Source organism: Ascidiella aspersa, chromosome 3 (assembly GCF_963924565.1).
Source record: "Ascidiella aspersa chromosome 3, kaAscAspe10.2, whole genome shotgun sequence".
In the NCBI taxonomy this organism is placed as follows: domain Eukaryota; kingdom Metazoa; phylum Chordata; class Ascidiacea; order Phlebobranchia; family Ascidiidae; genus Ascidiella; species Ascidiella aspersa.
The window spans coordinates 15,177,311-15,203,848 of NC_139449.1; the positions used below are offsets into that span (position 1 = coordinate 15,177,311).

The 26,538-nt window shown below is 35.5% G+C and overlaps 1 protein-coding gene across 1 annotated transcript; it reads right to left on the reverse strand.

The window, feature by feature from the left end:
• Positions 1–744: 744 nt before the first annotated feature.
• LOC146160357 (large ribosomal subunit protein bL28m-like) lies at positions 745–26,538 on the reverse strand. Its single transcript, XM_083384569.1, has 9 exons — positions 26,379–26,538; positions 25,829–25,963; positions 13,079–13,170; positions 10,071–10,213; positions 9,849–10,004; positions 7,961–8,089; positions 7,757–7,849; positions 1,417–1,578; positions 745–923 (listed from the first exon to the last, which is right to left on the reverse strand). The coding sequence occupies exons 1-8, from the start codon at positions 26,447–26,449 to the stop codon at positions 1,435–1,437; spliced, it is 963 nt and encodes a 320-aa protein (XP_083240695.1). The 5' UTR covers positions 26,450–26,538; the 3' UTR covers positions 745–923; positions 1,417–1,434.

Consider the following 26,538-nt stretch of genomic DNA (forward strand, 5'->3'; position numbering starts at 1 on the left):
GAACATCTGGGGGGTAACAGCCCAAAGGGGTCGGTCGTACGTGCTATCGCAAAATAGAAATATAAAAGTTCGGGAAACAAACGATATTAAGGCGTGTTCGCTTCGGGCAAATGGATTACACTATATCGATATAGCTTTGGTATTGAAAGTAACAGCAGTCCAATCTAAAACTTAACCAAATAAACGAACTCGTGTGGTGTTTATTAGGTTACTTGACGTCACACTTAGATATATCTTTGTGACGACACATTTTGACGTAATCTTGTGACGTCGCATTACGACGTAACTTTGTGACGACATCTCTGAAAAAGTTATCAATCCCCTAAACAAACTCCTAGACCCGCGGCTGGACAGGGGTCACCTGTCGGTTTTATTCTTCCGGCCCGCGGCATACTTCCCAAATGAGTTACAGTTTGCTTGATAAAAACAAACTGATGTTTTTTGAGGATTAGTCCAGTTTATAAATTTAAAAAGCACACTTTATTTTTATCTCAGCGAACTTTTAGGACAATGACTTACTGTAGAAGTAATGGCTTCCAAGTGGGTGCTAAATGTATTTTCCAAGGTACAACATCCAACAACACACGATGTAACGGTACAAATAGGATAACCACATGGCCATGTTATATTACGTAAACTTTGAATAATTTTCAATACAAATATTCTGAATATCACAGTCAAGTTACACACTAGTCAAACGCCAAATTACTACGAATTAATTTTTTTTACAAGGCATTTTGACAATTCACGGATTTTTTTCATTATCGTGTTATTTTTTAATCAAACGTTATCATAATTTCCGATTTCATATATTGTTGTTCAGTTTATTTGGCTTCCATTTAGATCTGTGGTCTTCTCCTATTATATCAGCGTTCCTGCAGCTGCATACAGACGTCCAATTGGAGGCGCAAGTGAAGAAGAAACTAAGGGAAAAAAACGAAAATAATCCTTATAATTTTGCATTTCGGTAAAAAATGAAAAAAAAATTGGCAAATAAAAAATATTTCGACATACATTAAGACATTTTTTCACACATTTAAATGGGGGACGTGGAGAAACTGTTCACATAATTAGGTAAGTGCGGACGTAAAATTAACAGAATTGGTTTGGCAAACACAAAACTTGCACTCAGTTAGTAAACCCGTAGCCATGCCAAGAAGCATCATCAGAATACATAACGCTACAAAGTTGTGGTTTGTAACTTGGTAGTTTTTTTTTAATTTACAGCTAGAGTGCCATGAACTACTCGTAGCTTTTGTGCTGAGCGGACTCTCAGTTGTCGAAAACCATAGTTTGCCAACAATAGAAATAAGATTTTTTTATGACAGGCCGACAAAAATACATCGCGGACGGCGGCTAAAAACCACTGGTCTACAGTACGTCAGACCCCCTAGTTGTGACAATTACAGTACTAACCTGTATTAAAACGAGAAGTTAAGCGTCTTTTGAGGCCGTTGTTTGTTTTGCTGTCATTTCCACGGTATGTACGCTTGACCCGTCCACGTCAAGTGCTTCGACTTCAGTTTTCAACTTGTCAATCAAATCCTTGGTAAATGCTTCTAGCAAGGGTGTTTGAACCTAAAAATACATAAACATCGAATAAAAGTAAAGTCAACATGCTAGTAAAACCAAAATTTAAAACGGCATGTTAAAAAAATTTCGGGGGATGATAAAAAAAAACGATACTTAAACGGGTGAAACAAAAAAAAAGGTTGAAATATGTAATCTGAATCCTGACTATTATGAAATTTTAAGAAAAAACGCAGTAAATTGAAAAGAGGGTGATAAGAACAGGTGTTGCTTTACTTCTATTAGATTGATAAACCGGTAAAACTATAACTAATAGTACTTTAAACTTAATTCACCAGATATCATTTTATTGTCAAATAGACTGTGTATAACCTTGATGTTTTTATATAAAGCAGGGGTCTGCTTCACCCTACCATATTACCAAAACGTTTTAGTGATTCCCAATTCTGTGACATTAAGGGCTACTAAAAAAGTTTGCCCAAGACGTACAATTTTTTTCGAATAAAAAGTCTAATTTTGTGCTGTTGGGCCCGGCCTAAGTAAAATTTTTTATTGGGGTCAGGGCAAGGCTACAATGCCCGGTCGAACTAGTTTGCTAAAATGCAATCGAAATCGAGATAACTGATCCATGCTAAGCTTGATACCCCAAAGTTTGGACTCGACAAATTGTAGCGTTTTCTTGTGTCACTGTGACTGATTTCGGATTGTAAAAATTGATGAGAAAGTAAATTATTTTATTGCAATAAATGAAATGGCTCTAATGTTAATCAAGTACGTTTGACAACGTAGAACCTTACAGTACTAACAGGTTTCATAATATATGTGTTGGTACAAATGTGGGGCCCAAACGATTAAAAAAATAGATTTATCTGGTTTAGGTTGGTAAAAAATTTAATATAGAAAATAGGCATAGGGCACCAAAACAAGAGGTGCACACATTGTGCAATATAATAGAATTTACCTAGACGATTAGGCAAAACGTGTAAGTTGTGTAGACAATTGTCCCTAGAGTTACATGGCTGCTCAGATAAAACGGAAAAAAAATCTGCATAACTTTGATGTTGATTTGGTCCTGCGCAAAAATACAATAGGACCTATATAGCAGCAATAAAGACAGTGGATTTATAATACCATCCATAGTGTTAGGAAGTACTACATAACAAAACAAATGCTAGAAAACACATACGCAGAACTAACAACTAAACCTGTTGGAATAAGCCATAAAACTGTCATAGTAAGTTCCAAATCCAACAATATGGAACGACTGCGCCGCCGTTTCAACCCCGGTCGTTTTCGTATTGTCGTTTGTACGCCATGGTTTGGGCGCTATATTGTTTGTCCTTGTTTGGAGTTGGGTGGTGTACGAATTTCGGGTTAAGTGTAAATTACATTAATGTTATTCCATTTCTGTCTTTTTGCTGTAGGTCGGTGCTAATTACGATAAAAATCTTTTCAGCAAAACCGTGAAAGATTTGTGCAAAGCGCATCAACTAGGGCAGGGTGGTCTAAGATTGACAGCATCGCGGACCACAATATTTCATGCATATTACATGCGTGCCAGGGGTTTTCGTTTGGTCGGGGCATAATTTGTTTCAAGATGACGCCACAAAGCATCGTCAAAAAGTAACGTAGAAAGACATATCAGCTCAGAAACTTGCTGCTCTCATCGAACTAGTCCGCAAATGAAATCCAGTGAATGAGCCGGGCAAAATGGTGCGCGCAAGGCGCGAAAAAAAATGCTGATGAGAAGACTTCATTTCATAAGCGTAGAATGTATTTTAACTAGATCAATTTTGCTGAAATTGCAACATGATAACGGTCAGGGCGTAAGCTTTTAGTCGAAGTGAAAACCTGTAAAACAATACTTTCCAGAAGCCTCATATAGTTTTTCGTTCATTTACTTTAAAGTTGCAAAAATAGTACTTTTTATGTTTTGTTCATTTTAAAAAGACGGAAAACAAAACGCAACTATAACTTATAAGTGCACAAATCAGCCATTTTAAAAAAGTTTCACATAGGACGTACTGCGACTTTCAAAGCGGTCTACCACATACCAAAAATTAGGCGTTCTTACTTCTTATTGACACCCCCTGGATCCGAACTTGATGAGCGAACAGTGAACTCGCTTTAATGGTGTAACCGGAAAAAAAGTAACCACAACCAAACAATTCGAACATGCTTGCTGTTCGTCGGTCACTTATATTTCTTTGATTAAAGTTCAATAATGCCGCATTAAACCCTTAAAGGTACGCACTGCAATGGTTCAACAGTGCTCGCGGGCCACGAAAAATGATGTCGCGGGCCACATGTGGTCCACGGGCCTAGGTTTGGACCACCCTGAACAAGAGTTGCTAGACCAAGGTTAAAAAAATCTTTCGCGATTTTTTGGTGCCTAATGTAAATTATGTCAAAAAAGTTTTTTTCCGGAAAAAAAGGTGTCTACATATCATTACAGTGCAACTAAAAAGTGAAGTGGAAAAATTATTGAGTAAAATTTCAAAGCAGTTTTTCAAGGGTCATAATTAGGGCAATTATTTTTTGGACCAAAAAAAAAAAAAAAAAAAAAAAAGTCTAAATATTGTCAAAATTTACACGTTGGGTCAAAATTCTTTAAGTCAAAATCGATTAAAAATGCACATACATCGTTTACAAGTATAAAAATACTACAGTCAGATTTTTGAAATTGTCGTTCAGTTAACGTTTTATCATAAAAAATTAGTTTGTAATTATATGCAACGACATTTTAACGGTATTTATATCTTCACTATGGCAATATATGGGATACGCGAGCCTGTAGAAATAACCACCCAGACCTAGTTTATCGCACTAGGTTGAGCTCGAATTTCTTTTTTGATTTATATAAGTGTGTAGCCTATCTCTGATTTGGCAAATGTATTGAACAGTATTTGGCTATTTTTACCTTTTATACCATGTATTTCAACTGTTTCCACAACATTTTATAAAACAACCAGCTGCTTGTTTTTCTTTCGTATTTTTGTACTTGTTTTTTTTTGGAAACGTCAAAAAAAATGAGTGGTTGACGACTTCAAGACACTAATGTAGTACTTCAAACAACAATATGTTGTTCAAATCAATTTATTTATTATTATAGGTCAAAATTTCAATTTTTCAGGTCAAAATTTCTAATTTTTTAGGTCAAAAAATAATTGGCATAGTCATAATATTTGCATGTTTGCTATACTTTACTAAGTTGCTTTCATGTACTATAAAGACTAATCCCTTTTTATTTTTGTCACAGTTTATACTAATACAGTTTTGTATAAAATACAACAGCAAATATTGCACTAAATATTAGCAATAGACATCGTTGAAATAAAGTAGGGGAGACACTCGTTTTTGCAGGTTTTTACTAAAGGAGTATTCCTTTTCGATGATATGCACTTCTGAATCATTTGCAGGCATGTATGAGTGAAACTTTTGGGAGCACCAACTATCAGAGCCAAAAAAGCAGTCACACAACCAATATTTATATTGTTTAATTAAGTGCTCCGGCACAAAGCAAAATAATTATTTGGGAATGTATGTTTTCCAAATTCTTTAAGTTGCTTCGGTATTTAACTTTAATTCTCATGGAGAATCTGCAGCTGGCTCTAGCATAGTGGTTCCCAAACTTTTTTGGCTCGCGGCACACTAAAAAAATCTTAACTATTTTGAGCCACACTCTAAACAGAACAACAACAGAGTAATTTTACAATCGCCGACAAACTATTTTCAATTGTCTTAAAATTACTAATTTGTAATGAATAGTGCGTATTTAACTCTAAAATGCTTGCGTGTATGCCAATCGGCAATACAAAATACTCTCGTTTCTGAAATTACAAAACGTTTTACGGCACACTTGACAATTTCTCGAGGCACACAGTTTGGAAATCATTGCTCTAGTAGCTAGTCGTTAAATAGTGCAACTCACATGGTCCCATTCCATGAGTTGTGGCAAAGGGGTTTCACTCCAAAAAATGATTGCTGAATGGCTATGGAATTACTCTATACTTTTAATGTCCTGTTTAGTTTTTTTTTAAACATAAAAACAATGCAAAAAGCAAGAAATGTGGTTGTTTCTTGATACTCACGTTAGCAAAGTACAATTTGTTATGGGAAAGTTGCCAAAGCCTTAATAACTTGTTCCAGATAAAATGCACAGTAAACCTCACATCTATTTTGTCATGTTACTCCCCTAACTTTTTTTTTTCTATTTTAACTAAGTACAAATATTGTTCAAGTTAAGCGCTAACTTTAACTCAGTGGCGTATCCAGGGGGGGTCGGGCTTTTTGTAAGGGATACTATCGTTTTTTGTTCGTTTTTTTTCAGTGTTTAACTCACTTCCCAATGCGGCAAAAAAGTCCAGCTTTCCTTTTTTTTAACAACTGTGTTATGAACTTGCCGGATTAGCCATCAACGGTAAATAATACCAAAGTCTTGGAACCTCGTCTAAATTTTGCCACTGCCCACGGTTCGTTCCGTAAGTGCAAACCATTGCTGCAGTCAACAAGCAAGCTGCATAGAACGTACGGTTCTGCTCCACGGATTTAAGCTTACCTAAAATCCACAAAGAAGGCATCTTTCTCAGTGGACTGTTCGAAACTCGTCAAATTCCATTCATTTGCTGACACAGTTGTCCCCTCACTGAAGAGGTGATGGTATCATATGGCCTGGTTTCACTTTTTACTGGTGTAGTGTACAGGTGGAATTGACGATGGATATCGCGTCATCCCAATATTGGCCTACTACAGTCTTAAAGAGAGGACGACATCGCTCCCGGTTGATGTTGTGACTGGCTTGCGGATTTGTTTAGAACAAGTCTTCTTGACATTCGAAGGAACTATTACCAGCAAATACAGGGTACAGCAATCGGTTTCTCAGTCTCTGTGGTGGTCGCAAACATGGCCATGGAAGAAAAAGCCTTAACAATATTTGCCAACCAACCAAGATTTTGGCGGCATTATGTTGACGACATATTTACCATCACTGGTAAAAAAAACAGGTGAAACTATTCCTGCAACCTCAAAACAAGGGGAAGCGAGGTATTCGATTTACCATGGAAATTCAACAGGCAAACCGCCTTTCATTCCTAGGATATATATGTCCTATGTACAAGGACCAGTGGCGGTGTTTTGTGAAAGAATTTACCACAAGTCAACAAGTACAGTCAGGTATCTCAATTTTCGTTCCCATCACCCCATTTGCTAAAAGAGAGGTGTCGTGCGATCACATGAAGAGCAGGCCCGACGCTTATGTTCCAACAGCACGGGAGATCGCTTGGACTCGCCGAAAACAACACCAAAGGGGTGTTCGAATAAAAGAACAATAACGCAAAAAAATCTGCACTTTCAAACCACGCAATTTCCCAAGGCCACCAGATTGATTTTTATGCCGCGTCTGCCGACTATATTAGTAAAAGAGTCAGACTACTACAGGAAAATATTTTTTGAATCTTGGCACATTCACAAAAAAGGCTAACACCATGAACATCAAAACAGACATGATGCTCTTGGCATGCTACAAACACTTGCTCAAGGACTATATGCTATACGTTATCGCTAATTGTGTTCTTATCCCATTTTTGCTCGCGGTTTTTCTTGCATTTTTTCTTCATGTTTTTCCACATATTGTACTATGAGCTTTCAATGTCATTCACCCTAAAGAAGGCGATCTGAATGAATCTCTACTGTGTGCAAGGTGTAACTATTTTTAAATCGTGCTAACTTAAACCAAATAAAATCAATTTTTTTCTGATAATGTGAGACTCTATTTCCTTCATACATTATATAAGCTTCAAAGCGGTCGATCGAGTCCTGGTAAAAGTCTAGTTTTAGGCCCTCGACACAAATGCTCTGACAAGTAGTTTTAAGGAATATTTATAAGAGGGCACTGAAAGCCAATTTAGTTTTTACCAGAAATTAATCTTTTGTGGGTAAAACATTAGCTTTTGTTTATGGTACGTGTATGTTGGCTTTTTTCAAAACTAGGGTGTACAGATATCCTTCACCATTCAGTACCAACTAATAAACACCTTAAGAAATGACTATATATTGCTAGTAATTAAGTCAATGTGAAACTGGTTGCTATAAAATGCATTCAGATTCTGGCCTAATCCATATACAGATATTTGACCGTTCAGTATAAGAGGTTGACATCCCTGATTAATTAATGTGTTAACATTAAAACACAAACAATTAGTTCATAAAACAAATATAACCAACTTACACGATTTTTTTGTTCCAATTCCCATTGTTTCCACATGGCTTGTTCCAAAGTTAAGCCTACCCATTCTGCATCCTCTCTACACAAAATATACTTCTGCAAAAATATATATGTTGTTACAACTATTAAAACAAACAGTATAACATATACGTAAAAAGGATCTAAACTTTACATAAAAATATATATATAATAAATAAAAACACACACCTTATATTTTTTTATTATCTTTTCCTGCCTTTCAGGGTTGGTTGGGTACAATTTTTCCTTGTCGGCCAATTTTAAAAGCATTTTTCGTTTTAATAAACTTCCCAACTCTTGTAGCAGTTTTGTTGGTGTCTATGGACAAAATACACTGCTGATTCAACCAGAAAAGTTCATTCAATATACAGGAAAATGTATGAAGAAGTGACACTTTCTAATAAAGATACACTAAACTAAATATATACTTATATTCAGGGGCGTATCCAGAAATCCAAAAAGGGGGGGGTCCCGAATTTTCAACGTAGGGAGTTCCCCATTTTTAACTTAGGGAATTCCCCTTTTTTCCGTCTGACGTCAATGCATCATAAAATAGTGACGGATATGACGTCATAAAATAGCGATTGCAATAACGTCATAAATAATAAAAAAATCATCAGAAACAGCCAATAACGTCAAGCAAAAGCGAACCTTTAGACGCAAAGTGAACACGTGCGTCCACACTTCTGCCAGGCGCCAGCTGCGAAACCGCTTAGTGTGCAATGGTTAACTTTAGGAGAAAAACGAAAACAAAACCGTGTAATATATCTAATTGATTTTGGTAGATCCATGAACAGAACAACGCTAAATTACAAGCACCTCTTTCGCCACCTGCAATACTAAACGGAGATCGTTTTTCCCGGGTGTTATTCGATCTGAGCCGAGCTGTGTGCCAAGTCAGCTAAAATACAAGCACGTCTCACACCAGGGGTCGGCAACCTTTTTCTAGTCGCGCGCCAAAACCAAACTCAGAAAGGTATTTGCGGGCCGCACAAAATGTTAACTAAGAATCGTGTTAATAATTACATTAAAGGAGGCAGGAAAGTGTTAGAAAGCGCGAAAAAAAGCGTTTGTTTGGTTTAAAATCCGACTTGTACGCGCCATACTAGCAGCCTTCCACGGCGCAATGGTAAATAAGATGTATTTCAAAAGACAGCATCAAAACATAAACAAACCGGACGTAGAAAGAATTTTTCGCACTTACGTAGTTAAAATAGTCAATAAGTATTTGAAATGGACTCGTGTATAATTTGTCGAGGCCGCCGACCCGATATTTGAAGAGGCCGCCGACCCGATATATTACACTAGGTTGCCGACCCCTGTCTTACACCTCTGATATTAAGGCAGGCAGCAAACAGCGAGAAACATCAGCACCGCCTAACGATTAATTGTTGTTGATTGTCGAACACACACTTGCTGATCAGCTAACCCGAACGAATAACGAATGGCGAAAGAGAAAAAATATCGGCGCTCTTTCACTATTGTACGTGAAAAGTTATGCAAAAAACAAAACAAAATAATACCGCATACCACAACGCATATTGTTTGGGTTAGGGTGCGGGTTAGCGTTTGGGTGAGGGTGGGTCAAGTAATATTATGTTTATTATTAATAATAACTTGACCTACCCTCAACCAAACGCTAACCCTAACCCAAACAATATGAGTTGTGGTATGCCTCATTTAACAAAAAGTTTTTTTTTAATTTTTACGTACATAAGTGAAAGAGCGCCAAAATATCCTGCGTTTACGGTTGATCAAACAAGAAACGAAGAACGGTGTTTTGAAAAGGTAATGTCGCTTACGAAAAGGAAGGGGGGGGTCCGAACCCCCAACCACCCACCCCACCCCTCAACCCCCTGGATACGCCATTGCTTATATTCCTTTTACTGTGGATCACCAAACTTATCCAAACAGTGAACATTTTAACAGCTATTAGATAAATATAATGCTTTTGGGTAAGACATAAATTACAAAAAAAACATTTATAAATTCATGAAATTGCAAGGCAGACAAACACTGTCATAGGTAATTTATGTGCAAATATAATTGCAATGCTGTTGCACAAACTAAATCTTACAGATAAAATAAACTCATCAATGCCAAAGGAAGCGTCAATCATATCCAGGGCTCTTGAAGTAAACTTAGCTGTAATATGGCAATCCAGTATTTCACTGTAGAATGAACTTTTAACTCGTACCGGCTTCCATTCGCGTGGATATTTCACAGGGTTTTTCTAAGCAACAAAAGAAAAAGTTATGTATGGGTCAAAATAAATCATATGTTAAACAAACACACACACAATGTCGCCACTTCCAGGTTTATAGCCTGCAATGACACCTTCACCAGCCCATATTTCACGTCTTGAAGCTTTTGGGTAGTATACACGGACAGGAATATTTATTGCCTTCATGGGCCTCCCATCTTGATTACATTTCCACATACCTTAAACAAAAATGTACAAAAATACCTTAGTATGCCACAAATTGTATAAATAGGTTACAATTAGACAATAATGAAACACTTTGATAGTAGTTGTTATTCCTATGCCATATAAATAAAAAATGTAGGCATGCTGTTGAAGTACCTTGACTTGATTAATATTTGGTTCTGTTGACACCTAAACTGCTTTTTTTGGAAGCTTACAAGCACCAAGTTTCTTAAAGTAGGAACCAAACTCAGGCCGGGAGGATAACTTAATGCCAGCATCAACATCTATAATGACTAATACACATAAAAAGCAAATTATTATGCCAACTGACATCACAGCTATAAAGCTACAGACAAACCAAACAAAAAGTAACAAAGCAAAAATTGTTTATGAATTACATTTTTACATAGTTTAAGTGAGTGAATTTTATGCTTTATCCAGTTTATAACATGTCATTTTATGCATTGCATATTTTTTTTTTTTTTTTTTAATGAAGTGTAAAAGTTTGCATAATTACCAAAAAAATATGGGCTCCATGGCTTGGTGCCCCCAACTTTCTTAAACCTGCCCAATGCTTACTATATATATATATTTTGATGTTCTGGGACCACGGAAAATCGAAACCCATCACAATAGATCTGTATCACTTCAGGTCAAGTTTGACAGTTTGTTTTCTATGAATTATACTCATATAAATGCAAAAGATTTACTGACAATGACAAGTGTTACACAATCAAATGGAACATCCCAGAACTTTTTACGATAAGTGCATTACTTTTTACATTCGTTAGAGGGGAATTCTCCATTTTTGCATTTTTGTTTGATGAACTCGTAGCACCATGTGCATAAGGGAACAATAATTAAATGGGCAGAAAATTTATTTTAGGAAAATATCTTATTTTTGCTCGAATTATATAGGCCGAATATTTATTTTCGGGACATATCTTGTTATTGTCGATGTTCTTTTTCGGTTGTTATGATATGTTTCAGACCGATTTTTTTCCAGAGCTTTACAGAAAAAGTGTACATCATACAACTTTCAAATTTTTAAACATGACGTAGAGTGGTATGCATTAGAGGTTTATGAGGCTGCACCACTAGGGGCATTTGATAAGGTTAATCAAAGTCCTGTTCGAAGCTCGCAATAAAGACTCTTTGTCCCGTTGTATGATCCTAATGAAGACTTATTTTCCCATTGTATGATCGCAATAAAGACTTTTTGTCCCATTTGAAAAAAAATTGTTTACCGGCAAACAATCAAAGACGTCATTGCTGCAGTGGTAAATAGTTATGAGGTTTATTGTTTAACTTAAACGTTGTTAATTTTTAAATCTTTAACCAAGTCGTTGAAGCTTTTGGAAAAGTTGATTGGACATGGGATGTACCCAGCGATAAGAATTCTACTCTTTTGTATTTATTGAATTGTTTGTATTAGAAAATTAAAAGCAATTTGAAGTTCATAGCGGTCAACCAAGCCAATCCTTAAAAAATAACTGTCCGTGAATATTATATATTGCATATCCGAATTATGTTAAGATACGAATCGAAACCTCATTTTTTACAGGGGTGCTCAAACTTTTCTGCCTAATATAATGCCGCAAACTGGCCACTTAAATGGTGATTTTATATATGAGGAAAAAACATTTAACTTTTGGTTATACTTTCTTTCCTTGATAATGTAAAAAACTTGCTGCCAATTTATTGCATTTTGGAATACGCATGTTTTGAAATGTTTTGCTTAAATAAATTATGGTCACAGTATCACACTAAACACATTATTTAATAACCCGAACTACTGAAAGTACCATTTTATTTGCTATTGCTGTTGACAAAGCGGAAATAAATAAAAGCATATTAGGATCTGATCTACTAAACTAATTAATTAGATGTACAGTTGGGGTTTCGTATATGTTTTAGGATTTGCCCTAAGTAAAATTGTTACTTATTCTGCCATTTAAATGCTAAAAATGAGTGTGGGTGATTTTTTTCTTAAACGACAATTTTATAGTTTGCCGTGTTTGTACAATTTACCATGTCCTACAAAACACTAAACTTTACTAAGAATGATGATAAATAAAAGCTAGTAACAAATATAACATCCAGCATCTTCCCAAATCATTTGATCATTTGGATGTCACTAGATAACTCTGTCTAACTTATTTTAAACACATACAATTTCTAGATATTTGATGGCTTCTCAGCTTTCATAAATTGGCGAACTGCACAGATATCCTTCGAGATTAAAATAAAAGAGGAAACCACCTACAATTCTGGCGGGCTATGAAGATTATTGGCGCGTTTACCTAATATGAGGAAAAATAATGTTTGGAAAAACCTTGGCTTGGCAATTATGGGCCACCGTACTGAAGCTATACATGATTAAATCGCTTACGCAAAAATGCAGTGTGGTTTTGGATGGCTAAAGATGGCGAAAAAGGTAACATGCACAGCTAGCCTTGGAAACTAATGCTCAATAGAAAGTTGACAATAATTGGTGGGTAAATTATTCAGAAATAGGGTCCCAAACCTCTACGTTACCAGAAATATACAATATTTTACATGTATATTCGTCAATGTTTTAGAGAGGGCTAAGTACTCCAAAACATTAAAACTCTCCATATATGCAATGGTAATATTGAAAAAGGCATAATGTTTTGCACAAACAGCAAAAATAGTCTACACATAGTTGTTAGAATTTCATTTTTTTATGCAGTTAAAAGAAAACATTTAGACTATTGCCCTTGAGTTATCAAATTAATATTCTGAAATTTACTTATGTGTACTCTTACTTAAACCACACTGTTAGTATTTATCAGAAATTTTGATAGCATTAGGCATTGTAAAAGAGCACACTGATAGTAAACTTGCAAATGTCACACCTGAATACTGTGGTCGTTTAGTGCCTTCATTGATAATCTGATGCAAAACAGGTCTTTTGGACTCATACTCTTTTCTCCAAAATTCAGGTAACCTACAAAAAATGCACATTAGAAACAACCAGAAATAGGTGTCAATGTTTGTTAGACCTTGTATTATTTGGAATAAACATAACCAACAGCATACATGACTTTTCTATTTAATGATGTTCTCTGTTTATTTAAGGTACTATTATTTACTATATACAAAATGGAAGCTCTTTAAGTGTGCCATTTAGTTATCGTAGGAGAAAATCTGACCTTCAATTCACTTTGTACCTATACTATAAACAAAACAGCTGCTTAGTGAAACAACTATTTACTTCTGCAAACAAAAATATGTTACTTAAAACACCATGACAAAACCTTGCAGAACATGTATTTGGCCAACGACTAAGGACTGTTGAAAAATACTTTTTTTTTATGTTACTTAAAATGTATTCTTCTTAAAGCCCCCAAATCCCTACTCCACCCCATTTTTAGAGCTGTCATTTAATTTATCACATATATGCAATGAAATATATTTTAACAAATTGTTTATTATGAAAAGCAAAGTGTTTTAATCAACATTGGGTCGCGACCCCAAAGTAGGGTGGCCTGAATTTTTTGTGGGGTCGCCATAACTCACCATATTCCTGCTCTTTTAGTACGAATTATTTATTTTGTTGTCTTTATGACATCACACCATTAAACATAACTCAGTGCATTTTCTACATAAAATTGCTTTTTAAGCTCGTAAAAGCCGCTAAATCAGCTAAGGTGACATTTAACAAAAACTAGATTTATTTGATTTAGCCCAGCGACAATCGACTTTTCTGAAATTGTTTTTTGGGACATACTTTCAATGCGTTCAAAAGCGTTAAATTTTTAACAAGTCAAATTTTGTTATTAAACATAACGAACGTGGTTTGCCGATATGACAATTAGGCTTTGTATTCATTTTGGTGCCCATGTGTAGCCACTGCTCTCTGGAATTATGCATGATTTACGCACAATCGCTTGTGTTACTTTGTTCCAGTAATATTTGCATATTTTTATTTACATCTGAAAACAAAATGGGGTCGTAAAATAAAATCTCATTTCATTTCATTAAAATTGGGGTCGTTTATCAAAAAGGTTGGAGACCACTGCTCTATAGTCAGGGTTGCCATCTGCTCAGACCAAAAAATAAGCACGCTACTCCAAAAAAATAAGCACGCTTCTAAAGATCAGGGACAGATCCAGGACTCTGGGGGTGAAATCCATGGTTTCAGAAATAACGTTATAAAATAAAATAAAAACTTAAAAAACAGCTATTTTTGAATGCGTAAAATGTAGCATAAACGCGCGAAGCTCAAAAAAATGCGTTTATTAGGTTGAAATTGGCAAGTTAATCACCCTTATTTAATGCAAGCTTTGTCAATTTTTTCGCGTCAAAGCGCACCAGTTATACAAATTTTAAACCAGAGGTCGGCAACGTATTTCTAGTCGCGGGCCAAAACCAAACCCAGAAAGGTCTTTGCGGGCCGCACAAAATGATAACTAAGAATTGTGTGATTGAAATGTTAGAACAACTGTAAATCAGACGGGTCTCGGATATTTTTTGCACTTAAAAACGTGTTTAATTACATTTACAGAGGAAGTGTTGACGCAAAGCATGAAAAAAAGTTTGTTTGGTTTAAAATTTGAGTTGGCATGTTCGTCATCCAAACTACTAGCGAAAAGTGTAACAAAAATACTTCAAGGGAACGCGATAACATTTAAAGTTAATCTAGCTCAGTGTTTGTTAATCGATTTCAGTCAAGGCGGCATCGATTTAAGTCAAGGCGGCAATCGATTTAAGTCAAGGCGGAAGGGAGCGCGATTTTTTTTTGGTATAGTAGTATTTCTTTCAATTTCTTGCAAGTTTTTATTACATTGCCGAAATGAAAAATAAAAAGATGTTAAAAAATATAATATGTCCAATATTTTTTAATATGTTTTCCGGTTTTGCGCGACGCACTTGGCAGCCTTCCAACGATAAAGAATCTCGATCTAGTTGAAAAGGCAGCATCACAACATACACAAACCGGATGTAGAATAAACATTCGCGCCTGACGCGAAAATTATTCGCAATTACGTGGTTAAAATGGACAAAAAGTTTGTGCAATAGACTCGTGTCTAATTTGTCAAAGAGGCGGCGGGCCGGATGAATTACATCGGCGGGCCGTAGGTTGCCCACCCCTGTTTTAAACCATGGTGCATGGCAGCATGAAACGCCTAATTCTGACCCTGCCTGGTAGTTAAGTTTGGTTCACTTGGCGGAGTTTGGCTTGTACTAAAATTATACATTGAATGATTTACTGTAATGCATCTAGCAATTTTTTTTTTTAGAAACTAAAATAAGACAAACTAAGCACGCAGCTCTAAAATAAGCACGTTTCTTAGAATAAGCACATTTGCGTTTTCTAAGACACTGCGGCCAAAAATGCACCCCAAAATAAGCACAAATCTTAGAAATAAGCATGGTATGGTAACCCTGTCTATAGTGGTATAACTTTTGATTTTTTGATGCAAAACTTGAATGCCTTGGTGAAAATCTTCAGGTTTTTCTGCAGTGGTTTGAGTGCAGCTGGTACGAAGGGGCATCTTGAGGGTAGCCTTTGGTATTGTGGTTCTTCTTGGGCGACGCTTAGCGGGCTGGATGTATGCCAGAGTCGGAATGTGAGTGTTCTGTCCAGATGCACGTTGATGTATGTGGACGTGGAAATCCAAAGTTTTTCCATGGTATTGGCGGACAACACACGTTTAACTTCCTTGTTATTGAGGTGGACTAAGAGTCCTCTCAACACTGTGCCAATTCCCTTCAGCATGCAATCGTCAAGTCATCAGCGTATGCTTAAAGACTGTGGCAGGCAGATCACTGGTGTAAACATTAAACAGCAAAGGAGCCAGGACTGAACCCTGAGGCATGCCGTTTCTAAGGCGTCATAATAACCCCCTTTGATAGAGCCGTTGTTTGTCTTAAAACAACACAGCTGCGATCATGGACAAGTTCCATGATCATGCTGACCATGTGTTTGTTAAAAATATTAAACACTGATTATGCTGCTATATTAAACGACAATCCTCGGCAACTTGCAAGCTTGCTACAGGCTGTTAAAGACCACAAGCGATCATACACAGGTTTTAAACAATTTGCTAAAATGTTTGTTATTGTACATATGTGATAAATTAAATGACAACTTTAAAAATGGGGTAAAGTAGGGCTTTAGGGGCTTTTGAGAATACATTTTTAAGTTACATAAAACTGGAAAATAGATTGGTGATGCTTTCTTGCCATTGTTTATTATAAAAATTACAAGGTTTCTGAGCTTTTAAAGAAAAACGCACAGTATTGTGTTAGGGAAAGTCCCAGACTTTGGCAATTTTAGTGTGGTAGCTTTGGGGTGTCTGCGGAGCCCCCTAAATGTTGTCCAATTGGTTTCAAAACTTGTGAAACTGATTTTTATGTCACACATAATGGGAAATCAAGCAGAAAACATGAATTTTCAAAAAAAAGTTAAATCTGAACATCCCTACTATGCCATACATAGGCCTATTTGTAGAACAAAAAAAAGAAAGTCATACTCAGGCTCGGCCTATACACAAAGTGGCATTACGCTAAAGTAATTTCTATGTCTAGTTGTTCATTCATATGATTGCATGCTTTTTTAATTGTCCATTGTGCTGTCATAGTATTGCGCTGTGCTAACAAGAATTATTTTTACAGCTTGCTGCGCTGCCACTGTGAAATAAAGTGATGTGTTGGATGTTTCACATTTGCTGTGGATGTAAATTGCCTACAAAATTGCTAGGGGCTGTTGCGTAATTTTTTAAAAAAAGTTTGAAAACCACTGGCCTAAGGAATGTATCAACCTTGCTATGTTTAGGGGGTGCACATGTCTGCTTTTCTTACTCTAGCAGTGTTACGGTACATATATGTTTTCAGGCAAACTTATATGGAAAACATGCAGCTCAAAATCAGTTTTGGAGAAACTTTTAATCAGGCTGGCAGAATCTTGCCAGCCTTCTGGTGACAAGCATTTTTGGCGAAAATTCTTCGGTTTTTGGTTGCGCCCCTAAACTTAAATGATGTGTTCGCCTAAGGAATGTATGAACATTGTCATGTTTTGGCAATAAACAAGGCCATTAACAATAAAATTAGACAACAAAACGTAGCGCCAAAGGCACAAAAAAATTTGTGAGATTAAGTCATTAACAAATACATTTATAAGGGACAAGTGAAGGTACAACCTGGGGCCTGGGGGGTGTACGTACATGTCTGCTTTTCTTGCTTTAAAAGTGTTTTACATAGATAAGCTGTTTTCAGGCAAACTTGTGTGGAAACGTGCTGCTCAAAACCAGATTGAAAAGCACAAAAAAATAATCTTTGGATATATTTCCAATTTATATTGCTCGAAATAATGGTATTTATAATAAAATTTAATAGAAATTGTCATCGTCACAGTGCAACATGCCTCATAGTATGCATATTACCTCTGGGATAGAATTGTTGAAAACAAAGACAAATAAACCTAGTAAAACCATGCCAAGGTTCGCACGAAGCACGAAATTTTTTTGTGTTTGCGTAATTAAACAACCAAAAATATACTTTAGGCCTTAGGGGGAGAAGCATAGCCTGGTACATCCTTAATATGCTGGTGTGAATGTTATCCCTATACATTTAACAGGAATGGGGAATTCAACTCAATATACAGGAAATCAATTCAATATAGAAGTACTTGCCAATTCAAAGTAAAACTGCCAACACATAACAATTGTATGATCAAAACTGTGTACTTTTTAAAATAATAAACAGTCTATATGCCTTACACTGGCTTTTTCTCACTAAACAACGTGTTTCACACTACCATAACTTTTTTCAAAATGACTCAACAAAATTAATTTCTGCCAATTGTAGTGTGTAATGTTATTCATTATTACCTATTTCCCATTTCCAAAAATATATGTAATTAAATATGTGTGGAAACAACCACAAGATATTTTGTAAATTGGATGTTGGAAAAAATATTTTTTTTCTTTTTTTTTTCCTTAAATTTTTTTTTTCACCAATTTCTTCGGTTTTCTGGCTGATTCTTCGGCCAACATAGTCGCCAGCATTGGGAAAAACGGTCGCAAAACGCAATACTCAAAAACCATTTAAAGAGCAAAAACAAAATGTTTAAAAAGTAGTAAACCACCATTAATAAGTCTCAAACATAATAATAACTACATCGTTTGTGACATGTCCATTGAAGGTGTGACATGCCTGTGATCGACTGTTGTGGTACTGCTCATAAATGCTACAAAACAAATTATTAAGAGTACAATATATATATTTTACGGGTTTACATTATTTTGTATTCGGTTTTTAGAAGTTTACATTTTTACATTAATTTGTATTCGGTTTTTAGAGACTGATGATGCCGTGATTGTCAAAATATATTTCTCTTTTAAAAACTAGAACCTGTAGTGACTGATTTTGACTGAGACAAGAAAGTCTAAAGTATATTGCATTCGAAGTCATTGTCGTCATTAACGTGCTTTAGGGTGAGGAGATATCTTCTTTTTTACATATTCAGTTTGCATACAATATATATTTTGGGTGGGGAGGGGCGCTTTTTTTGGGGGGGTGGGTATGTGCTCAGATCAAAATTTTTGGAAAGGGGTTGTTAGTTACATTGGGATGGTAAAATGGGTCGCGGTATAAAAAAGGTTGAAAACCACTACCCTAGAGGGGGCAGTCATCATAAACTCCAAAAGATCATCCGTATGACAGGTCTGCAAATTTACAGTTTCTATTAATTATACTTTTTCGAACCCAAACGCTAACCAACACCCTACTTCAAATAATGTACTTTGATTTAGAGTTGGCAAGCCTGTCACTTTATTTAACTGGTCAAATACTTATATTGGATTCAAATGGTGTAAATGGGTTGTTTTGTGATTTAAGTTTTTATTAATCTTTATTGTAACTTTTTTAACAAAATAAAATATAAAATCGTAGGGTTTACCTGATGCAAACACATGTTTTGTGGTAGTAACTAAGTGTTTGTAAAAGCAAAGTAGATTTATTTTGTTTAGTTTAGAATAAATGCATGTATATGATGAATAGCGTTTGTCATAAAAGGAAACACTAGTTTGGGTATACCACAATCTCAGGCTACTTAGAAATTTAGAAGAACCAAATCCCTTGAATTCAGTGGACCCTGGTGATGATTTAGAGAATTCAGATAGTGACAAAAGTTGTGATGAGGAGAAAAAATATTTTTTTACTGATGCATTTCCTTGTTGCTAAATTTCGTTAACAAACTTGGTGGTTTAACTTGGTGGTTGAAGTAATGGTATAAATTACTACAATACTGCTATAGTATTGCTTGCAAGATGGTATGGTTTTGCAAAAATTCTTATTTATGGTCAAAAAAGAATTGTTTTTGTTAAACAATTTAAACCATTGTACTTGAGCCAAAACGTTTTTATACTTATTTAAAGGTAAAATCAAGGTTTATTTTTAACTTCAATTGCATTTTGATAGTGTGTATACGATTTGACCAATATTTGACCTATTTGACCGGATTTTATTTGACTGGTCAAATGCCCAAACCTACTTTGATTTAATAATTTATTGAAAGCTGGGAAAAAGCGCAATAAGATAATTTATCATCCAGGTTATATAGGATTGATACGTCACACATTGATTTATTGGGGCCTAAAGCCTTTATTATAATATTGAATCATCGCACATTATTTGGGTTAGGGTGCTGGTTAGCGTTTGGGTTTGGGTGGGTCAAGTATTATTAAGTACAATCTTCTTAAGCAGATTTAAAAGTCAAATTAGTGCATTGTTCAAGACCTCAAAGTCTAAAATTTAGACTTTCCAATCCTTTGGATGCCCTAATTGTTGTAGATCTTTTTGCTTAGAACTGCACTAATTTCTACTGTTTGAGTGGTAGTTTATTAACTGTGAAATTTGGTTCATGATTTTGAGATTGGCAAGTTTTTAAGCTACTAATTTTGATTAGTTCTCAGTGTCTATAGGCTCATATAACTCATATTTGCAGGTTTTGCGACGGATTTGGGCTTCATTTGTCTGAACAAGGTAGTACAGTTGACAGGGATCTACGTTGTGCACAGATGTTAGACACCAGGTCATGGTTCTTACTTTTCAGTAACTGGAATTTTTTGCAATACAAACGAATCTTTCGTTTTACAAATTTCTTTTGTCCTAATTTGAAGAATAGAAAAGTACTTGCTTTATATGAAAAACCTTGCGTCAACTTTTTCAAAGAAAATTATTGCAATTATCTGCGTATCTAGAAAATTAAAAGGGTATGTTACGTGCTTACTTAGCACTACAAAATTATCACCGGTTGCTAACTACGTCGACTGTAAATTCTAACATTCATTATTAGTTTTGCGCCTTTGCTTTTAAATGTAGGGCTAGGATTTAGGTTTTCGCATTTCGGGACATGTATAATAACGTAATATTTTTGTGCGCTCTGGTGTTCGCCCGTTTAATTGGACTCTGGACCTGTTATTTCCTGTCTCTAAACAATTCTACAATTCTCACAATCATTTATCGCTTGTGTCTCGCCGCGGTTTAACTTCTCACAAAAAGGTCCGCCCATTGTAATCTTTCCACAAAACGGCCGCCCTGTGAGGCAGGCCTCGGGTTCTTAGGAGCGCGTTGGTTCCTGTGAGAGAGAGTTATTGTTTAGCGTATATTATGAGCGGCTTGCCTAGAGTACAGTAGACGTTTGGGTTCAGCCTTGTGGTATTCGCGAGTAAGACTTTAGGTGTTATATGCTCTGTCATTCGGTTGTTTGTAAGTAATTGTGTGTGTCTAAGTCATTATTGTTTGTGGTGTGCTAATACTCAGTTCTCGCTACTAATAAATCTGTACATTGGGTTTTCTTGTTGTGGTCTTTAATATAAACTCTCTTTGGTAAGTTATTTAATACCCAAAAATAAGGACTCACTAGCGGCTTTAACAGGAGGCCTAGGTAATTTTCTAAAATAAATAGTTAAAGTCGTTACAGGAGGGTCATAAATTTTTAACTAAAAGAATTCCCCTATATTCTGTATGCTGTTATTAAATAATGAAATCATAAAATAGTTGCGAGTATGATGTAAAAAAATAGTGATTGTAAGGACGTCACAAAAATGATCAGACATAGCCAATTTACGTCCAACAAAACAAACCTTTAAGACGCAAAGCGAACACGAAAACATTTAAGACGCAAAAGCGAACACGAAAGCGTGACAAAAACACTTTGTGTGCAATTAACTTAAGGCAGGGTTGGGATTTTGCACTCATCGGCTCGCCAATGTGAGTACAAAATCGCTCCAAGTGGGTGTCAATCAGCACTCGCCCGACTGGAGAGTGGCTTTGGCAAGAAATTTAATTAGTTGGTGTAGGATAACTTGCGTTAAGCACCACGACTAAGCGAAATATTACTTAACGCCAGGCATTTTCTATTACTGAGCGCCAGTTATATATTTAAAATACATTCAACCATTTACAAATAATAAGGTTAATCGAAGGGCATGTTCAAAACAATGATCGTAATAAAGACTCTTTGTACCATTTAAAAAAATTGTTTACCGGCAAACAATCAAAGATTTTTTTTACTAATGATTGAATATTTATGTATTTATTGAATCTTTGTATTAGAAAATTATAACCAATTGCTGCAGTTTTTTGGTAACAATAAGTTCAAATGCAAATGTTGTATAATAATTATTGTAAGCAAAGATTTTTAAGTTGTTTTGAGGGACCGAAACGGACACTGAACTCTACAACTCTACGGAATTTGAAAATATCGTCTACTTGTGTAACTACAGCTGAGGATTAGCAATTAGTCTATGAAAGTATGTTGTCGCGATTTCTTAAAGGTCATAGCGCTCAACCAAGCCAAAGCTTAAAAAATAATGTCTGTGAATATTTTATATCACAATAATGTTTAGATAGAAATTGTTTACATTGTTTTAATCATAAACTGCTTTATGGGTCTTTTAGCTTGTTCATTCATGCATGGGAATAAACGTATAGAAACAACAATACGGGTTAACGGTAACCCAAGAAATAACCAGGCCAGGGAGAAATTTGCAATCTGCGTGCCAACATTTTTGTAGACTGTCATTTCGACCCAGCTAGTGCTGATTGATAGACGCTTGCCCAGCTAGCGAGTGTAAATTTTTGCTAAGGAACAACGCTGTTCAGGCCTTAATTAAATCAAGACAGTAAAATATGTGTGATTGATTTTGGTAGAATCATGTTTCGACTAACAGTAGCGCAGTTTCCTAAGTTCCATGTATGGGACAAATTAAAAGTTGTTTTTTTACTTCAATTCGACCTCCAGGCGTCTCCTGAAGATCACTATTTTGCAAAGATTAGTACATATAATACCTTATGTACCCCATTCTTACTTAAGGAAAGTTTCAAAAAAGTGCCCAAATTAGTTTTATTAGAGCTTTATACTGAACAAAAAAGTGCGCAAATTAGTTTTATCCGAGCTACATACGGAACAAAAAAAATTAGTTATATTCGAGCTACGTACGACTAAAAATGTGCCCAAATTCGTTTTATTCGAGCTACATACAACGAAAAAAGTGCCCAAATTAGTTTTATCTGAGCTACGTACGACTAGAAAAGTGCCCAAATTAGTTTTATCAGAGCTACGTACGACCAACAAAGTGCCCAAATTAGTTTTATTTAAGCTACGTACAACTAAAAAAGTGCCCATATTAGTTTTATTCAGCTAAGTACGGAACAAAAAAGTGCCCAAATTAGTTTTATCTGAGCTACGTACAGAACAAAAAGTGCCCCCATCCGAATTTTATCCGAGCTATGCGCACGAAACAAAAAGTTGCCCAAATTAGAGCTGCTTAGGAGCAAAAAAGTGTTAAAAGTTGTTCTTAACTAGGGGAGGCGCTCCCCCTTAAATAGAGCGCCGGCAAATTCTCAGGGCGTTGCAAGTACTGCTATAAATATTTTCTATTATGTGCAGTAATTTTTATGGTTACATGTTACGTCTGGTGTGATGTCTGCCTATATTTGCAAAAAATATAAAAATATAAAAAAAAAAAAAAAAAAAAAAAAGTCGCATGTTGTGTCAACTAAAGGAGTAGGTTAAATGTATGTCAATAAACAGGAAAGACGCGAAGGCGAAATTTTTTTTAATTAAAGTTATTAACTTAATAAAAAAGGGAAACCCGTTTAAAACTTAAAAATGCTTACTGATAAAACCACATTTTATGTTGGAAATTTTGGGCACATTGTGCACTTATTTTCGGCTTGTGCGCAAAATTTTGGGCACCTGTGCACATGTGCACATGGTAACTCTTCGAAATGTATGTCTTGTGTTACGTCATAAACGTAATGCTGGCCAAAATAAAGAAAAGAAAAAGAGAGAAACATTCATAAACGGTATCTTGGTAGCCTTGACAATTTTACGCTTCAACTAGAAGAGCCGCAAAAAACATGCCGGAGAGCCACATGCGGTTTGCCCACCCCTGGTTTATAGTTTCAGAGTGGCACATTTGAAGTAAAAAATTTTCCTCAAAATGCTAATTACTATATGCCTAAATAGGATTTCTGCAACATTAAAAAAAAATCATTTACTTAGTTAAAATATCTAAAAAAAAATAAATATTATCAACTGCCTCACGCTGTAAGTTTCGCACATTATTTTAGTCAACCCGTGAAGACTTGAAAATTCATCTTTCTAGTCCATGACTAATCTTTAGGGTAGAAAATACTGTATATATTTTACTAGAATGTACCTAAAAACAATAATCTGAATTATTTTAGGGGGAATTACCCAAAGGCTAAGAACCTCTGAATAAAAAGTAACACTGGTGAGTTGTGTTCAAAACTAAAACTTGCGAATTTAATGTTTGGGTATTAGACTTAAAATGGAGCAAAGTTGGTCTTTTGGTTAAGTTCAAGCTTTATCAGGGGGGCGAATCACTTTCAAAAGTTTTGAAAAGGAAGTGGACCGACAACCAACCAGAAACTGTTTTCACACCAAGACTTGAACCATTACAACCACACTTTAGCAAACTAAGTGTAATCCATGTTTCAGTTAAACACAACTATATATTAAAATCACCGACAACCAACCAGAATCAACTGCATTACTAAAGAAAGTAGTTTTTTCAGGGTTGGCAAGCCTGTCAATTGACCGGTTAAATACATACAGTCAATTGACCGCAATTTATTTGACCATTCAAGTACTCATATTGGATTCAAATGTTGTGAAATTTAAGGGTTATTTTGTGATTTGAGTTTTTAATATTCTTGATTGTAGGGTTTACCAGGCAGGCTGGCAGAATCTTGCCAGCCTTCTGGTGATGAGCATTTTTGGCTTAAATTCTTCGTTTTTTTGGTCGTGCCCCAAAACTTAAATGATGTTTTTCCAAAGCAATGTATGAACCTTGCCATGTTTAGGCGGTAAACAAGATATTAAGAAGTAAGTGAATCATCAAAAAGTTGTTGCCGATGGCGCAAACTTTTTTTGGATACAATGAAATACATATGGGGTATGCTGAAGTACAGCCTGGGGGACTGAGCCTGGGGGACACAACCATAGCTAAACGAAGCCGAAATTTTTTTGAGTTTACGTAATTAAAACAGCCAAAAATATAGTTTAAGCCTTAAATGGAACAGCATGGCCTAGTTACTAGTGCATCCTCGCTATGCCCATGCAAATGTCATACCTGTGTCTATTTAACAGGAATGGCGACTATCATGATTGCTTTTTTAACTTAATAAAGAACTACAGTTTGCCAAATCAAGTAAACTGCAAATACACAAGACAGTTCTCTCGTTTTCTGTCCGATTCTTCGGCTGACATAGTCGCCAAGTCGCCAGCTTTCTGCCATACTGGGGTTTACCTGATGCAAACACATGTTCTTTGGTAATAACTAAGTGATTGTTATAGCACAGTAGATTTATTTTGTTTAGTTTAGAATAAATGCATGTATATGATGAATAGTATTTGTCATAAAAGGAAACACTAGTTAGGGTATACCACAATCTCAGGCTACCTAGAAATTTAGAAGAACCAAATCCCTTGTAACCAATGGACCCTGGTGATGATTTCGAAAATTCAGAGTGACAAAAGTTGTGCCCAAGGAGTAAAAATATTTTTTTACTGATGCATTTTTTGTTGGCTTAACTCGGTGGTTGTAGTAGGACTAGTTGTAGTAAAAATTACTACAATACTGCTATAGTATTGCTTGCAAGACGGGCATAGTTTTGCAAAGATTCCTATTGAAAATTCCTATTGTTGAAAAAATAATTGTTTTTGTTTTACAAACCATTGTACTTGAGCCAAAACATTTATAATTGATTTAAAGTTAAAATCAAGGTTTATTTTTAACTTTAATTGCATTTTGATAGTGTGTATAGTATTTGACCAATATTTGACCTATTTGAAGAGTATTTGACCAGTTAATTCCGGATTTTATTTGACTGGTCAACTGTCCAACCCTAAGTTTTTTTCACAACTCCTTTTCAAGTTGGGATGGACTCTAACAAAATAGGCAAAATAATATTATATAACATTTTTTTCAATAAAACTTCATGAACATTGCAAATAGTTTTTTTAGCTAATTTGTCTGAAGTGTAAACGTTCTTTCTAGTTGAGCTGGGTCTACCTTTTCAATCACATTAAGGATTTTGAAATTATATGAACATAATTATTTTACCTGTTATAAATAGGATATTTTAAACTAGGACTTTTTAGATAGCCTTCTCTTGCACAATTGTGTACAAATGTTGAACGTCCAACTTTATAAACAGGAAGCGGCATTTCCCTTGTAGGCCGAGCTTTTGCAGAAAGTCTGTGAAACAGTAGTTTTTGCATTATGAAAATACCACAGTAAATTGACCGCCTAATGTACATTTTAAGAGCCTCTGAGCTAAGCTTTACTTGTTTAGGTTGGCAATGAGTGGCAAATAACTATTAATTTCCAAAATATATAAAGGAAGAGGCTATTTGTCCAGCAACCAAACTTCAAAATTTGAAGTACTGTAACCTGATCCGCAAAATTACAATAAGGTTTATTGCTAAAGTCAATTACACTAGTGAAAATTTCGACGTTCGGTAAACTGTTTTATCAATAAAGCGTATTGTAATTTTGCCAATCCAGTTGCAGCAGTGCGAATTCGAAGTTTAGTAGATGGGTGAACCGGGCAAATAGTCTCTTCCATATCGAAATACTGTTGGCGTTCATTAAACAATAATGTTCAACTTACATTGGTTTTTTCCTGTATCCTGATTTGCCGAGCTTGCGACTCAAACGGCCCATTAAAGCATTTGCGGGCATATCAACTTTTCTTTGTTCAAGCCAGTTTGATGAGCTATATGTTCGTAATGTTTCGTTGTAATACGTTTATTAAAATTTAACCTGCTCAC